General features: G+C 36.4%; 2 protein-coding genes across 3 annotated transcripts in view; both read left to right on the top strand.

The window, feature by feature from the left end:
* The window catches only part of LOC133519607 (elongation of very long chain fatty acids protein 7-like), a 54,827-nt gene that overhangs the window by 11,190 nt on the left and 24,916 nt on the right, over positions 1-18,721 (top strand). Inside the window, exons 1-2 of one of the 2 annotated variants that reach the window (XM_061853638.1) lie at positions 1,370-1,775; positions 17,863-18,053. The exons of the other annotated variant lie outside the window; for it this stretch is intronic. Coding sequence (XP_061709622.1) covers positions 1,721-1,775; positions 17,863-18,053 — 246 coding nt within the window. The 5' untranslated portion in view covers positions 1,370-1,720. Of the gene's footprint in view, positions 1-1,369; positions 1,776-17,862; positions 18,054-18,721 lie in introns of those variants that run through there. 2 annotated transcript variants of the gene reach the window in all.
* LOC133519603 (cytochrome P450 4C1-like) overlaps positions 1-18,721 on the top strand; it is a 185,272-nt gene that overhangs the window by 9,590 nt on the left and 156,961 nt on the right. The window lies entirely within an intron of this gene.

Genomic DNA, 18,721 nt, shown 5'->3' on the forward strand with positions numbered 1-18,721 from the left:
GGGACACATTTATTTTTTCTTTCGGGGCGATTATCTCCGAATATATTCACTTTATCAAAAAATGTTTGTTGAAGACCCCTATTAGTTTTGAAAGCCCTTTCCCCCCACTTTACGTGTACACTGTACCCTCAAAAAAATTAAATTTTTAGATTTTATTGTACGACTTTGTCGGCTTTATTGATTTATATATCCATGCCGAATTTCAGCTTTCTAGCACTAACGACCACGGAGCAAAGCCTCGGACAGACAAACAGACAGACAGACAGATAGACAGACAGACAGACAGACAGACGGACATGGCGAAACTATAACGGTTCCTAGTTGACTATGGAACCCTAAAAACGAGACTGATCTCGTAACCACAGGAATTGACACGATATATTGTATTTTTAGTATCTTTACAAAAAGGGAATAACTGCTATATTTTTCATTCCTTGTTCCTTTTTTTTTCTTCGCAATATTTCTAGAGTCCGTCTAACTAAACTGACTTTGCGCCGATTTAAATAGAACCCATTGCCCATTTTTAGGGTTCCGTAGTCAACTAGGAACCCTTATAGTTTCGCCATGTCCGTCTATCTGTCTGTCTGTCCGAGGCTTCGCTCCGTGGTCGTTAGGTAGTGCTAGAAAGCTGAAATTCGGCATGGATATATAAATCAATAAAGCCGACAAAGTCGTACAATAAAATATAAAAATTTATTTTTTTTGAGGGTAGAGGACTACACGTAAAGTGGGGGTGAATTTTTTTTTGCTTCAACCTTACAGTGAGGGGTATCGTTGGAAAGGTCTTTCAAAACTAATAGGGGTCTTCAACAAACATTTTTTGATAAAGTGAATATATTCGGAGATAATCGCTCCGAAATAGAAAAAAAATGTGTCCCCCCCTCTAACTTTTGAACCATAGGTCCAAAAATATGAAAAAAATCGTGGAAGTAGAACTTAAGAAAGACATTAAATGAAAACTATAGCGGACATGATCAGTTTAGCTGTTTTTGAGTTATCGCAAAAAGTTTCTCCCATAGTAAAAAGACTTACTTTAATTAAGTATAAGTACAGATTTTGCAAATTTGCCTATTTGTTAAACTCGCGTGAAAGGTACCGTTTCATCCCTTGGTTAACAATTTACTATACTTTAAGCTCCAGTTTAGCTTATTGTGACGGAAGAGTCACTACGGAACCCTACACTGAGCGTGGCCCGACATGCTCTTGGCCGGTTTTTATTCTACATATAACCACCTTTTTTGACTCATTGGACTTTATTAGAGTTGTTCTCTGATATTTTTCACCATAGCTACGATAAGTGGTGTTAAATTAATTTATAACATTTGCGCTCATTGTAAAGCATGCTGTGTACACTTGTTTTGGATCTCGTACTAGTTTTTAAGCCATAATATGCAATTGTATGTGTCTCATGATATTACACGATATCCCTTTGGTGTACGTAATAAAGTAAAATAAAATAACTGAAAAATAAAATTATTGATTTGACGTATTAAATTCCTAAGCTTCTTCCGTTACAAATAACCGAGTACAAAGTTCGCAAAACTTAATTGAGATCAATGTAAATATGCGTTAGCATGACATTGAATAATTTTAATAGGTCGCAATTCATGCAAACCTGTTTTAGGTAAGTATTTACGGATATTTTATGATTTGACCCGTCATTCGGACGCGTGAAGCGTTGTAGTGCGGTCGGTGTCAAGGATTTCGGAGGATTAGTAAAATGGACAATAGAACAGACAGTCCTTCCAATATGGCGTGGTATTCTAAAGGAGTTGGTAAGTGAAATACAATTATTAAGGTGTTTATGTTCTTATGCTGCTGTACACTTGTTTTGGATTTCGTGCTAGTTTCTAAGCCATGGTATGATTTCTGTTAAGTGTACCCAATACAGTAAAATAAAATAAAATCTCACTCTTGTGAGCGGGTTGGAGGTGCCTGTTCGGGAGCGCGGATATCATGTTTTTTTTTTTGTGTTTAAAAAAGTAATTACTGAGTTCCCTCAAGGACAATATAGCTCATTTTTTTGTATATTATGTTTAGCTTTTGTGCAAAATTTAGTTTAATTTTTTAAAGTGCATTCTAGACTTAAGTTCGTGATTTTTTTCTATCGAGTGTAAGTCAAAAACTTAGGATTCGAATCGCTGAGGTCCCTACAGAAATGCCTCAAGATTGCTAATTAAATTTATGGCAGCCATTATGTGATCCAAAAAAGCGGTACGTTTTTTTTATCCGTTTTCCGAACCTACTACACCTTAATGGACTCAAATTCAAATCAGTAACGTGGAGCCATCAGTACCCCTAGTGTAAATAAATTCGATTTTGAAACGTGACGTACGCGTTTGCGTTTAGTCTCATTTTGTATTGGATTTAGAAAGAGCGCGCCAAGCGGGACGTTTTGGAAACTCAAAATCCTATACAAAAAGAGACTTAACGCAAACGCGTTCGTCACGTTATGATGTCGATAAAATTTACACTAGAGGTACAGGAACCTATAACCCACACTTTTTTTATCCAAGAATTTAAGGGGAAAAGGGACGGCCGCTTAGCCATACAAACGTAGTCCCCATTTTCCTCCCTGGATATTGACATGATGGAAAATATTTTTACATAATTTGATGCATGTTAACCACAGCAACGTAGGACGCTTGAGTTTTTTAAATTTTATATATTATTATATTGTAATAAATGAAGAGCGGAAAACAGTTTTCATACAATTTTTCAAATGCTCCTAACTCTATAATAATTAAAAATATAAAAAAATCTAACCCCTACGTTTGATTTTTTTTTATAGGTGGGTTTGATATACAACAAATTGTGTCAAAATATTTTCAATAATATTAATATCCAGAATAGAAAATGAGGACGTTTGTATGAAAAGGAGATTTTACGTGGGTCCGCCACTTTAATCTTAAATAAATAAAGACATATTATAGGACATTATTATACAAATTGACTAAGTCCCACAGTAAGCCCAATAAGGCTTGTATTGAGGGTACTTAGACAACGATAATAGTACATTACGATACAAGTGCGAAAAATAGGAAATTCGAAACGAGTGGCGATAAATTAAAACACGACCGAAGGGAGTGTTTTAAATCGACACGAGTTGCGAATTACCTATTCGCACATGTATCGTACAACGTTTTACAGTACATATGGCCCTTTAAATGTTCGACACAGTAACGTAATATGCTACTTCTCGCACTAGTGCTATAAAGTAGCCCCATATGTACTGTAAAATATAATATATAAATACATAGAAAACACTCATGACTCAGGAACAAATATTCGTGCTCATCATACAAATAAATGCCCCTACCAGGATTTGAACCCGGGACATGGCAACACTGTGCAGTAGCTGTAAAAGTGTCGCTTATAGGATGCTCTCGGTCACTAAAGCCAGTACGTTAATTGGTAAAAGTCAGGGGCCCATTTCTCGAACGCTATTAGACTAATATTATTAGTCCTCGAACTATCAAGTCGTATGGGTTACCATGGCAACACACTAATAATATTAGACTAATAACGTTCAAGAAATGGGACCCGGGCTTTCTATTAGTTTTCGCTAATAAGCTTACCCCGGATTTTTAGGTGCGGGATTTCGTGTGTTTATAACTTTGTTTATTGGTAGGTAAAAGGTAAAAATAGGTAGTAAGCTCACAACGGGCTTAGAAATGTTCAAATAGTTTATTATTTTACAGTTTTTACCTATTTTTTGAATAGTGTAAAACATTCCCGCACACATAAATCCGGGTATGCTAATATTTAGAGATAAAAAAATTGCATAAACACTCTGTCATTTAGACTTTTTTCGATAAATTATAAAAAAGGTCACTTTTACTTAGTATTTTTACTTCATCTATCTAAATCTGGAAACTACTGTAATTTCTCTCAACTCACAGGCCAATTCAAACTTTATTTCAAACGTATATTCACATCAGAATATTTCAATTTTATTTAGTTATCGTGCATTTCACTCTTACCTGTCCGTACGTGTACTGGCGAGAGCGAGACGCACGATAGCTAAATAACATGGTTCAAATATCATCTGATATCCGTGTAGGTTCGAATTAGTCTCTATATTTACAGAGCCAACATAAACTTGACGTCTAAAACTAAATCAACATCAATAAAATTACTATTTATGCATACAAATTCTTTACCTACGTCCTAAAGGCAGGTTGTTTTGAAGTTATTTTATTCGTCTTGTACCTAAAATATGTGAGATCTCTCGATTTCGTCACTCTCAAATCTGTGGAAAACGGCGAAATGCTATTTTTTTAAATACGAGCGATAGAAATTGAGAATCGAGTGGTATTGACCACTCGTTTTCAATTCCATTAGGAGAATTTAAATGCCTAATAGTGGAGATATTATTGAACAAAATACACGAAATCGAGTGGTCGGAATTCAAAAATAGGCCCCCTGAGCGTTCCAGAACCATCGCATAAATTACAATGTTTTTCTACTCGTCGACTGTAATGGTTGAATTAAGATTTCGTATACCAAACTACAATTGCGTACTTTTCATGTATGGGCTCCCAACTTAACTATAATATTCATTTCGATACGCTGTGGTCAACAATAAAAATTTTACCAATTAAACGTGCCGCCGCGCCCGCATAGAAAAAACTAAATGGTTGGCTTTGCGCGTTTATGTCTTTTATACTACATTTTTGTCTACTGAGATACCACTTTTCATTACTTATTTAGGTTTTATAGTAAACAAAGTATTATTTTAGATGACTCGTATACATATAAGTATTGTATACAATAGCTCCACCTTATAAAACAACGAAATAGAGCAAAAACAAGTTTTGTATAAAGATCTTAAACTCGCTGTATTTTTTTAAACTCCATACTTACATATGTAAACTAATTACAGGCATAGATATACCTTATCCTATTGTAAGTACAAAGTTTCAGAGCAACCTAGCTAGATGCTTTAAAATGAGAGCGTAACTTCTCTTTACGTGCATCAACATCACAGTTGACGTTTTGTGGAGAAATATTACTGTGTAACACAGTAACATTAGGTAGCTTACCTAGTTGTGAAATAAATAAATAAAGAGTAATCTTTATTTACATACTCGTAACGACCGATTTTGAGGACCGCTCTGGCCTAGTGCGTAGTGACCCTGCCTATGAAGCCGATGGTCCCGGGTTCAAATCCTGGTAAGGGCATTTATTCATGTGATGAGCATTGATATTTGTTCCTGAGTTATGGGTGTTTTCTATGTATTTAAGTATTTATAAATATTTATATATTATGTATACCGTTGTCTAAGTACCCTAAACACAGTCAAGCCTTATTGAGCTTACTGTGTGACTTGGTCAATTTGTGTAATAATGTCCTATAATATTTATTTATTATTTGTAATAGATATATACAGAGGTATTACTATAAAATAGGTCCTTGAGGCATCCTATCATGGATGCTGGCGGTGGACGGTGGCGATGCACCAGTTTCGTCAACCAGACGCTTCCCGATTTCTGCAAAAAACTTGTGCGCGCTGGGACCCCATAGACCTAGAGCTTCAACGCCACAGATTTGATCAATATAGTACTGACGGTATCAACACTGACATATACGCTATCGAACGTAATTTACTTTTTATACATCTTGCTCGCACTTATATGCGAGTACGAGCGAGATGCATAGAAAGTAAGATACGTTCTCGATAGCGTTTATATCAGTACCGAACTGTAGCCGCACAGTTGTCTTAGATAACCTCGCTATCGCTACGTCACTTAATACTCTTTCTGCATCAATCGTTGTTACAGACATGATGTCGTATTTGTCTACGTGACAGCGCGTGACTGTGTGCTCTTTCAATCACGTGGTATCAACATTATTTTATCACTTATATACCAGCCGTGTCTTATCCAACCTCGACATTGGCAGAATCAACACCTTGATAGAGCCATAACACGAAAAATTGATTGGATTAAACATGCCCCACCATACGCTTGCGTTAGGATTGTACAGTCAACATTGGATGAGATAATACTAAACTACGCGTCAAAAATATTTACTATAGTCTAATTGACTACGTGCGAAGAGCATGGTGGAGGTTAAGTAAAGCGATCACAGCGTTTGCGGTGGTAAAAATTGGCACTAACGAAGGTTAAAGGGCTCACTGATTACCTGTTCGCCGGCCGATGTCGTCCGGCGAACTGGTAATCAGCGGGCCCCTTTAGCCGTCTTTAACGTTTTGTACAAGTTATTTGGCTCCAAATGGAATTCAATTTACGATTACGCCTGAGATATTTATTTAAATTGTACGGTGTAAGGGACCATAGTTATTTGTATGAATAACATGTTTAATTTGATAATTAATAATACCTTATCCATGCAAAGACCACATATTATGTCATCTTTTTGCAGAAGATAAGAATAGGCATAGTAAGTTGTCCTTAAAAGAAAGACATACACCATCGCGGACTTTTTTGTAGATCAATTAAAGAGAGATAATTCCACCATACACTGTATATATCTCAAACAGATTAGACAGAGATTCTTTCTAGGAGACGATCCTTTTTAGGAGATAAAATATTATAATATTTGATGGTTTTATGGAATTATTGCACGTCAATTTTTAGTTTTTGACGACCGTGATGTGAATTCTTATCTGAAATTTACATATATCATGAAAAAAAAATTGGACCGTATTTTTCGCCATCTGCTCACGATTGACGCGATACCAATATCTTTTGGTTGTTCAACAACAAAAACCTCACGTTTGACACAGATCGGTATCGTATTGCTGTGAGATCTTATAAGCAATATTCGAATTGGGCCGATAGTATGAGCAAAACTAACTAGCGCGGGACGATAGATTTTACCTACAATGGCACCCACGTGCGAGCGCCCGATCCGTGCACCCGCGCCAGCTAGCGGTCGCACTAAAGTACAAAGGAAATAACAGTCAGTATATAAAATTTTAGTTAGATATTTATATTTATCGTTCTAATGTTACGGTTTTTTATCCGTTTTAAATGAGTTAAAAATAGAAATAGATATTTTGTATTCCAATCCGATTCTGACCTTGTAGTATTTTTAAATTAGTTACCTTAGATTCCATTACATAATTACATACAGGTCGACCTAATAAAAGCGTGTTAAAAATCAATAGGATTTGTTACGATTTAGTCAGTGGAAACCGTTTTCTCCCGAAATGGAATTTCATAGAAAAATTACCGTTATTACGTTAGATTCAAAAAGCTATTCTTCCCTCTTAAGACTTGTATTTAATTTTAACTGGTTAATGCCATGATAACTTTTGCAGTTAGGCTAAGAACGCACTGCGATTAATTTCTTGCGGTTTCAGAACCGCAAAAAGTGTAATGAACGGAGTGCTTCATAATTATTTGGTCAAATTATGTTTTTTGAAAAACAAATTATATCTTAATTGAAGCTAATGCAATACGAAATCCTTGGGTATGGTGCTTTACTTCCGTGTCCCGTCCCGTGACGCAACCCCCTCTTGCATGAAACATGTCCCGGCTGACGGTTTTTTTTATTATTTGTGAAAGTTTACATTTCGGGAATAAAATGTCAATGAAAGACATAATCCTTATTAAATTCTGAACAAAAAAGGTAATATTCATTTTCTTGATATGATGCACCATTTTCATGATACAGCTAGATGAACTAGAGTATAATATAGTACTGAAAGAAATCGTATAGGGAGTACCAGCTTGTTCAACGGCTAACTATTGTCGAAGTTCATCTAGCTATAATATGAAAATCGTGCATCATAAATATTTTCCTAACTTTAATACTTTTGTCAAAAATGAAAATTAACCACCAACCGGGACATATTTCATGTTAAAAGGAGGGGTTGCGTCAGGGGAGGGGAGGGGACTCTACTGACTCTAGTGTGCGTAAAGCACCATACCTAAAGGTATCATACTACATCTTTTTCAAGCTGGATATATCATTTATTTGTCTTCCCCATACATTAGAACATAACTTGACGAAATCATAAACGCATTCACTTGCCAGACTGAAAAAGTAAGAAATTAATCACAGTGCCCTAGCCTTGGGCTAACGTATGCCCTACGGCCCGATTCGAAGAATGATTAAGACACGTTTAAGAGCTTGGAAAGATCTTTAAAAGATCGATAACTAAACGAAATTTCAAAATTGACGTTTATTTCGATTCCGCTGTTATCCCAATAAGATCTATCTACGATATTTCTAATGTCAAAGTGCTTGCCCGAATCGAGCTGCTTCTGTCAATTATACGACATACTCGTATTTACAAATATCTAAATAAGAACTTATCTAAACCAAAACTTATCGTTATCGTATTTCATTCTTCAAATCGGGCCGTTAGGAAAAGTTTAACGTTGATATCCCAAATCGACATGCAAAAAACCACCAAAAAATGTTGACACGGTAATTACGTCAAACTTAAGCAAATATGGAACTTGTACTGTGTATTTAGGCTTCCGTGATCAATAGATTCTACCACAACTTAAGTATTGGGGGCTTCTAGAATGAACTTTGTACCGGCCTATTTGCTATCTCCGAGAGTATAGTAAAATCAAACACTCGCTGTAAACGAATACATAGTGTGCTCTCTGTCACACATACTCACACATACATACAGCGGGTAGGTACTACGTATTAGCGTGCAGCTAGTGTTTGATTTTACCATTGTCACACTGTTCACTGATATTTCGTAGACCTTACTATGAAGAACATAAGGTCTATCTATGGTTAAATCTCAAAAATATCCAAACACGCGCTCTAACACCTTAACAATAGCGTGTTCAGATATTTATGAGCGCCTTGGCCGTTCCGATATATCTTATGGTAATGATGATTGTCAAGAGTGTTACGTACAATTTTAAACTTTAATGCGATTCACATAAGGTCCAATGTTAAGAGTGTTGGTACTACGATGTCAAATAACGTGGTATATGTATATTTGCAGAGGTACGTGAATAATTTAAACAAATATTCGTTATTATTTGAGTTAATTATTTTAGTGTACTTGGTAAAATAGGTAATTACGTCTTTTTCTGGACTGTTCCGATAGTTCAAATTTACACCCATTATGATCTGGGAAAAAGACATTATCAGTAATAATGATATTACTTTAACGTTTATAATATCATATCATATTAGTATTACTCACAGTTTAGCGGTTGGAATAAAATTAATATCAAAAAGTAATAATATAAGGAATTAAAAGTTAGTATTATTAGGGCAGGGGGAGGAAACTAGAACGTTCGGACGTTCTCAGCTCCGTTCGGCTCAGCATTGCTCCGAACAATTATCAGAGTTGGCGCAACTTGACTTTCCTTTGCGTGCACAACCACAGATAAGATAATTAGATTGATGTTGACAACCCTAAATAGCCGAAAGGGATTGTTCCATGCATTAAAAAGGGACAACATGATTCGGCCTGAATCGCTGTTAAACTTCGGTTTTGTAGGAAGTTTCCTTTCTGTACGGTAGTACTATTATTTATTCTGTTGGTTAGGGTAATTAGAAAGGAACAAAAAATACGGTGCGCCACGTGAAACTTGTGACGGAAGATTTAACGATCGCACGGCTTTTGATTTTTTACCTCATAACTCTGAAAGTATATTTCTGATTAAAATTTAGCTGGTCAAATCCCTCGGCTATATCACTAGCTATTTTATACTAAAGTTATACTGTAATGGAATCTTCTTCTTTATTCGCTACGCCCTAACGGTCTTCGGCGACCACCTTTGCCATCTCTCTCCTGTTCTTGGCCTTCTTGCCAGTCTTCTTCTTCTTCGCGTTGTTCCGGCATTTTGCCACGGCTCATGGGAGCCTGGGGTCCGCTTGACAACTAATCCCAAGATTTAGTTTTTACGAAACCGACTTTCATCTGACCTTCCAACCCAGAGAGTAAACTAGGCCTTGTTGGGGTTAGTCCGGTTTCCTCACGATGTTTTCCTTCACCGAAAAGCGACTGAGAAATATCAAATGATATTTCGTACATAAGTTTCGAAAAACTCATTGGTACGAGCCGGGGTTTGAACCCGCGACCTCCGGATTGCAAGTCGCACGCTCTTACCGCTAAGCCACCAGCGTTTCCATCCTTGCCAGTATAGATGCGTTATTCACGTTCGTTCATTTATTAATGTTGTCAAACCTGAAAAAAAACTACAATTTTGCGGGAGTCCCCTCTTGAGTGTCAATAATTAATATAAATTTGTGTAAATTGTGACAGTTTAAATTATTTATAAAGTTGCACAGTATGTATACTTACATATTTAGTTAGTTAAAAACCTGTCTGTTTATTAATAATATTATCACTATTCGATTAGAGTCTTGGTGTTAATAAGTATAGGTTAATGACCTGTTCGTACATACTTAAAAATGACTATGCAGTTTATATAACGTTACGTTATGAACTCTCCTATTATTTCTGGCACAATAACATTCTAAATTTCAAAATTCTATTGGAATTCCTCATGGCTGGTTTAGATTCTCAGATCGATCCAAAACTTCCTGCCGCTTCCCCTCGCGCTGCCGGCAGGCGGCAATAATTCCCTGACAAGCCAATTCGAGTTTTAGTTATTCGATCTGTTTCCGATGTTATACTGTCAGTATCAAAACTGACATTCCTTCAACCAAAAATGTCAATTATGATATATTATATTTTAATATTAAACTTTTTTTATACCGGGTCCGGGAGAGGAGGCCTGTGCTCAGCAGAGGGGCGTATAAAGGCTGAATTATTATTTTTATATTATTATACCAGGTCGCCTAACCTACTTTTTCCTAGATATTCGTTAATGGGGTCACAGTTTTTACCAAACCTAATTCACTTTCTACATATTTACAATTATTTAACTAATGTCACTAGTTATATCCTATAAACATTATACAAAGAATAATATTATGTATGTCATTAGGTGATGTAGTAGTTTGTCTTATATTATGTTATTCAAAATAACGACATATCAAACAAAAGTCTCTTTGTTTATTCATTTCACAAATCAATTTAAAATACAAAATGAAAACCTTAAAAACTACTTCCAAAAACCTTAACTTACATTAAACTATAATAATATGATCAAACTATATTAAAAAATATCAAACTATAATAATATATGAAAAGTAATTATGAAAAAAGTAGTGCAGCCCGTGGTCCCTGGTACCCTGCCCTCTCAGTTTAGAGCAGGGTATCTCTTCAGAAATAGTGATGGTAGGTTTGGCAGGTGAACCAAAGCGTTAACTTATTGGTGGCCACTCTAGGAAGACAAAAGTGCCTGGCGTCCCATAGCCCGCTGGACGACATTCGGAAGATCGCTGGCCCTTTGGGTGAGACTAGTTCAGGACCAGGATACGTGGCGTTCAGCAGTGGGCGACAAGAGGCTAAAAATGATGATAATAATAGATCTCATCAGCCCAACGCACTCTTGCTACGTTTTCTAGATGACTGCGAAAGTACTTGAAATTTTCCAAAACAAATTTTAGGACTATTTTTCATTTTATTGACGTTTTATTCTTTTTTCTCTAATTTTGATAACATTTGGTGTATAGATAGACTTCTTTATCCTGTATGACATAAGCGCAATTCCATCGTATACTCGTATCCAATAAAATCTTATCTTCCACTGAATTACGAATTTTTGTAACTCAGTGGGAAACATACATTTTTTGTCCCAAATTTGTATTGACGACCAGAATGAGGTGCTCTTCAAACTTTACCATTTTTTATCAAAATCGGACAAAAAAAAATGCCCTTTAATACAAAAAGCCAATCACCTGTTTCTTGTCATAAATATGTACTTACGCTGTCTTTTTGCGAACCTTTTATAACCACTGGCGAAGCTCTGGGGTTTCCCGTAACCTAACTTAATTGACCTCTTTCAAATGATACCCCACTTGACCTAGTCAATAGACTTTGAAATTTTGCCCCCTCTTCATATTGGGCATTTTCCATAGCTAATAAGAATAAAATAAAATAATAATACTTTCAATGTATCTGGTTTAGGGTTGTTCATAACTATTCCAAATTTCAAATCGATAGCTTAAGTGGTTCTCGTGATATTTAGCGTTGTGACAGACGGACGGACGAACAGAGTCTCACCATAAGGGTTCGATTAGTTTTATTTTTAGTTAATATGTTATATTCCAATGAAATTTATTAAAGTGACGCATATCTATGGTTTACCACCAACGTCAATGATATAAAAACTTGTTATTTACCATCGGTTATTCACCGATCGATTTTTTTAGACATCGCTAATCGCGCTAAACATATTTAAATATAAATCGGTAGGCATGCTACTAATTGGAGTTCGTACTCGTATTCATCGCAATATTCGTAATCATTTGTTTATTTGCCTCTTGATTTGTCACTCTTTAGCACCACCCAGGGACATGTGCAGGGTTGTGGTGGGTAGCTCCTCCGGACGCGAGTAACATTCGTCCCCCTAATTGGAATGGACTTCAACTACGCTAATATATAAATAAATGCACTGACTTGACTTTCTTGCAGTGACAACGTATGGCTGTGCTGTACCATACCTACTTGACGTAAAACTTGACAGGCGACGGAATACTCGACAATACACCGATAAAATCTCAATAGGGGATATTACGCAAAACTGCGTAGGAGGCATATCTACCACATACTGAGGTTCTAACACAGAACAGAATAGACATAGACGTATATTTTTAATATTTAACACCATCACAACACCGCATTGAAAAATGTATACAGGCAATGCTACAAAACATTACAAGCCTTAGAATTAAAGTTAAGTAGGCACGAATTAATGTAAAGGAGCGAACCTCAGCAAGTGTTCAAAATCAAAATTACGTTGTCTGCCTCTCTATCACTCTTGCATCAAACCGAACCTCTCTATCTCAACCCATCGCCGCTGGGCTTAACGCCGATATCTGAGTCCATTTTGCGGAAACAGTCAAGTACGCAGGAGATATTGAAGTGCACAAACGTACGCGCAAAACGCAGGTGCAAATATTCATCCTTATTTTTCTTGATCCAGTGGAACGGAGACCGCTATGACCGGAGAAAAACTCGGATAGATGGAACAGTATAGCTATGGAAAAGTTTCAAGGGGTCAAGAACTTTTCGACACTCCCTTTATTGTCTTTAACGATACCCACAGGAAGATATGGGGTGGTACTATTCTATTCCACCGGCACCATCACACGGCAGTCTCCACACGGATGCATATTCGAGCAATAAAGAGGCCAGAGGGCCTACCGCGAACCACGTTCTACATGTTGCGTCCCCGTCACACTTACGTACGAATCTACAAGTGCGATAGAGAGGCAACACGTTGAACGTGTTTCGCGGTAGGCCTCTGTGAACAAACCGCCTTGATGCCTCAATGTCATAGTGAACACTTCTCAAAAAACTGTTCAAAGCATAGTATGTGCTGTATGTGTAAGTTATTCTATGGTTTAAGTGATGTGATAGTGCTTCTCTCTGGCGGCAGAACTATGCAGTAATTTTTCCTATTGTTTTTGTACGTACTGATCACACTTGTCAATGCCAAAAGACGAGACAACACAGTCAAGAAAAGACATGTCATAAACCTTATTTCAAAGAGATAAGGTTCAGGTTAAGGCGCGGTGTATAGTAAAATGCGCTATTTTTAAATCGATATTTACAGGCTTGTACAAGGATTTCATCGATTATTTTCTAGTATGTATAACTTCAGTCTTTGAACTAGCCGTATGCTTGTCAGAAACACGATGGCTCATCTTTTTCTCGATAGATTTTTGGTACGAGTACTGAACACAAATATTTTGATATTAGTCGTTGACTTTTGTTTAACATGACGTAACACATCATCAGGTGTTATGTAAGCTGCTTGTTAGCGTCACTGTCTCAGGGCCAAATAGAATCTTGTCAAAATTTACGTATCTATAAAAGATGAGCCCTATGGGGCCCACTGATTATCAGTTCGCCGGACGATATTGGCCTGTCAGTTATTCGCAAAAGCTGACAATCCATCGCAAATAACTGACAGGCTGATATCGTCCAGTGAACTGGGTAATCAGTGAGCCCCTTGAGGCCCTGTTTACACATTGATTAGTGTTCAGAGCGAGTTCATACATTTGCTATTAAACGCAAGTAGTAAATGTATGAACGCGCACTAAACACTAATCAAGTAAACAGGGCCTGAAGGGGCGGTTGTCAGCTTTTGCGAGATTTTAAGACTCACCTTTTATTGTGAACTGACAGGCCTATATCGTCCGGCGAACTGGTAATCAGTGGACACCTTATGAGGAATACCACGTGATCCTTCATAAAAAAAGAGAAAATGTTTTTCCGCTTCAAAAAATTTTCCATTCTCCATGATTTTATAGTACCTATGTTATTGGCACAATGAAAAACTAGGTTTATAGGGTTTCCTTTTATTTAATTTTCAAAACGATTTTGTTTCCTTTTTTCTTGTTTTTTTTTTCAATAAAGCGAAACTTATAAATCGACATCAAAATCAAGGTGATTTGTTAGGATGTAGTTAGTGGAAACCGTTTTCTCCCAAAATGGAATTTCATAAAAATATTACAGTTATTTCGTTACATTCGAAAAGCTATTCTTTCCTCTTAAGATGCTGTCAATACCTAAAGCGCGCACACTGTCTATTTGTATCGGAGTAAATGATATAGCACTGTCGCATGTTACTGCGCCTGGGCAAGGGAATAATAAGAAAAATATTTAAATAAAAAAAGTGGATTATTAGTGTAATATTTAACTGGACCACGGTTTAGATATAAATGTTTTGAAATTGTGATTTTAATTGCAGACCCATAAGTCAAAACAATAAAGACATAAAACCGTTTAATTGTGATTTTAAGACCAATCTTTGCAATTATTTTCTATCGAGCCGATTTCGTTCAATCGTGTATCGAGTACGACCACGGTCTTTGAAATATAATTAATATGAACATATATTTTTCTTACTTGACTAAAATAAAATAGTCTTTCTTAAAAAACTGTTTAAGTAACATCAATTTCAAGGACATTGGGTGTTGACAGACTCTTAAGACTCATCTTTTATTGTTTCAAAAATATAACAACATCGTATTGGCAATAAATGTAACAGATTGAAATGGAAAGGTCACTTTAAACAGGTTATGAGCCAATTTTTAAATAAAAATTTAGATTATTAATTATAATTGATGTAATGGTACTATTATTTATGACGCAACTTAGCAAAATATAGCACTTTGTCGGCTGTTAATAAGCATGCATACATTTGCTAACGAGTTAACTATTATGTTCATTAACTGTTTAATGAGATCGTATAGACCAATCGGTAATTTACTAATTAATTAACATACTTTCTATTTTTCTAATAGCAATTAGAAACCGTTACTTAGTACCTTCTCGAAATAAACAGCGTTTGTCAAAAATCTTAATATTTCGACAAACAATTTACCTAACTGCTAAATGATAATGATGATAATAGATAGGTATGTCAGTGTCAGGTCAGTGACAAGCTCGTGGTAACCGTACTTGTGACCTTGATTCGGGTTTGTTTGTGTCAAAAATAAACTTGTTTTTCTTTTTTATACATATTTAATGCGAAAAAAATAATAGTATTCAGGTTCTTGGCACCTACATGTATATTTTTAGAAGCGAACCGACCAATGCCGAAAAAAAGCGTTTTATCAAAACTTGTTTACAACATTTTGTTTACTATTTTTTACTAAGTTTCTCTTTTTTGTATATATAAATTGGTGTTTTAGAGGATTGGCCACTGCCATTTGATTATATGTAATAGAAATATTATCAATAGTCGAAGACCTTCTATAATTTATTAATTTATAAAAAAGTGTAGGTAGCCTAGCGGTAAGAGCGTGCGATTTTCAATACGAAGGTCGCGGGTTCAAACCCCGGCTCGTACAAATGGCTTTTTTGGAACTTATGTACGATATAACATTTGATATATTATTTATCAGTCGCTTTTCGGTGAAGGAAAACATCGTGAGGTAACGATACTGGACTAATCCCATTATGGCCTAGTTTCCCCTCTGGGTTGGAAAGTCAGATGGCGGTCGCTTGTGTAAAAACTAGTACCTAATACTTACGCCAATTCTTGGGATTAGTTTCCAAGCGGACCCCGAGCTTCCATGAGCTGTGGAAATAAGCCAAGACAAACGGTAGGAATATGAATTGGTATTTACAGTATTTAATGACATTTACGAATCGGAAAAATGCCGTTATTCTTGTTGAATGTCAATCGATTATTTAAATATCGGTGATGGAAATAATTTCATATAAAAACCGGCCAAGTGCAAATCGGACTCGCACACGAAGACTTCCGGTGCCATTACCCAAAAATACAGCAAAAAAAAACACGTTTGTTGTATGGGAGCCCCAATTAAATGTTAATTTTATTCTGTTTTTATTATTTGCTGTTATAGCGGCAACAGAAATACATCATCTATCATGGTTCATGAGATACAGCCTGGTAACAGACAGCCAGTGGGGCCTTAGTAATAGGGTTCCGTTTTTACCCTTTAAGTACGGAACCCTAAAAACCAACTAATATTACTAGAAATGTCAAAAAAACCATAGGTAGGGACAGTCAGCGAATCGGTTTACCATTTTTGAAACTTCACAACTATTACACAGTATTTGCAGTTTGTGACCAACGCCATTACACTTTTATCAAGTATTAAATAAAATAAAACATTCCCTTCTCCCCTACTACCTACCTACTTTCTTACTACGCAACGCGTCTTCGTAAAGCCGGGGCCACACTAATGTGTAATGAACGTTTTTCATATAGCCACTGTGATTATCGCGATGATCAACGGCGTTTCCCGTTAGTGTGGTCCAAGCATAAGGTGGTTATAACTATAACACAGATGCTGACTTTCCTGAAAGGCTCCCATTGACATAAAAACCAAAGTTGTTATTTTAATTTTCTTTTTATAGAAATAGGTTTTGCCTAGCATTGTTGCGGAAACTTATGAATTTGGGACAATTTGGCATAAAGAGTGTCGAGTTATGATTTTGTATTTCGGAAAAATGTCTCTTCTTCCTCGCGTTGTCCCGGCATTTTGCCACGGCTCATGGGAGCCTGGGGTCCGCTTGACAACTAATCCCAAGATTTGGCGTAGGCACTAGTTTTTACGAAAGCGACTGCCATCTGACCTTCCAACCCAGAGGGTAAACTAGGCCTTGTTGGGATTAGTCCGGTTTCCTCACGATGTTTTCCTTCACCGAAAAGCGACTGGTAAATATCGAATGATATTTCGTACATAAGTTCCGAAAAACTCATTGGTACGAGCCGGGGTTTGAACTCGCGACCTCCGGATTGCAAGTCGCACGCTCTTACCGCTAGGCCACCAGCGCTTTTTTCGGAAAAATGTATGGATCAGTAACAAAAAATCAATTTATTTCAAAAACTGTAATTACCTCACAGACGGCTATATTACGGTTATTTGTAATTTTTTTGGCCTATTACATATTTCCGTCACGGGTGCGTTTTTTAAATCGTTTATTGTTCAAAAAATAATTCGTAGTACAGCTATCTGCGAGGGTATTACGGTTTGCGTTTTTCGAAATAAATTGATTTTTGTTCCTGATCCAAACATTTTTTTTTTCAAAAAAAAATAACTCTACACTTATTATGCCAAATTGTCCTAAATTAAAAAATGAACATAACAATGCTGGGCAAAACTTATTCCAATAAAAAAATTGAAACGAACAACTTTGGTTTTTATGTCAATTAGAGCCGAAGCCACAGCGCAGCGCCAGTGTGATAACCGCCTAAGGCCTGTGAATAAAGAAGGAAATAAAATAAAACTAATTATGTAGTGTTCCTGAGTTCGAATCTCGCTTCATATTATTAACTTTAAAATTTTATTTTCAGTGGACTACGTAGACAACTGGTTCCTGATGAGCTCCCCGTGGCCAGTGATAGCAATATGGCTGGCGTACATCGCGTTCGTACTCAAATTGGGCCCTTCTTACATGTCGAAGCGGCCCGCTTACCAACTCAAGCACACTTTACTTTTATATAATATAACTCAGGTGGTGGTGTCTGCCTACATTTTTAACTATGTAAGTTATATTTTTTTATGTGTCCAACGTATGGATTTCCTAGTTAATTTTAGTTGTCGAAGTACCCGCTAGATGTCGCTGTTATGTGCGTGAAATACGTTTTTGTGGCATTAGATGGCGGGTAAACAATTTTGACGTGTATTTTTATGGAAAAACGCTTTTTAAAATAGTAACTATTAATTACGAAACCAAAATAATGTTAACGATCATTTATGCTATATAATTGTTACTTATTTTCTGCGACAAATTTTTCAAAATAGTTTACCCTTTTTCTAATGCAAAAGAAATTAATTATAAGATTTTTCACGAATATAACAGCGACATCTAGCGGGTACTTTGGGCGGCGGGGTTCGTGGTGTTAAGATTTTTCCAAGAAACGTTCTCAATTCAAAAACAATCAAAAACGGCCGCTGGACGATATCGGTCTGTCAGTTCGGAACTGTCAACTTTTTGTTCTAACTGACAGACCGAGTTACGGAAGGTAGAGGTAAGAACAGAATCTCCATGTATCAAAAAAGTGTCCGACAAAAAACCATAAATAGGTGGCGCTACAATACCTAGAATACTTGAGAAAAAAATCTAATCATAGACAGCGCACTTCACTCCGTCAATAACGCCTAGGTTCTTAGCTACTCTAGCGCTACTCTGGAAAGATTTGGAACTATTTA

The sequence above is a fragment of the Cydia pomonella genome, chromosome 7 (genome assembly GCF_033807575.1).
Source record: "Cydia pomonella isolate Wapato2018A chromosome 7, ilCydPomo1, whole genome shotgun sequence".
In the NCBI taxonomy this organism is placed as follows: Eukaryota; Metazoa; Arthropoda; class Insecta; order Lepidoptera; family Tortricidae; genus Cydia; species Cydia pomonella.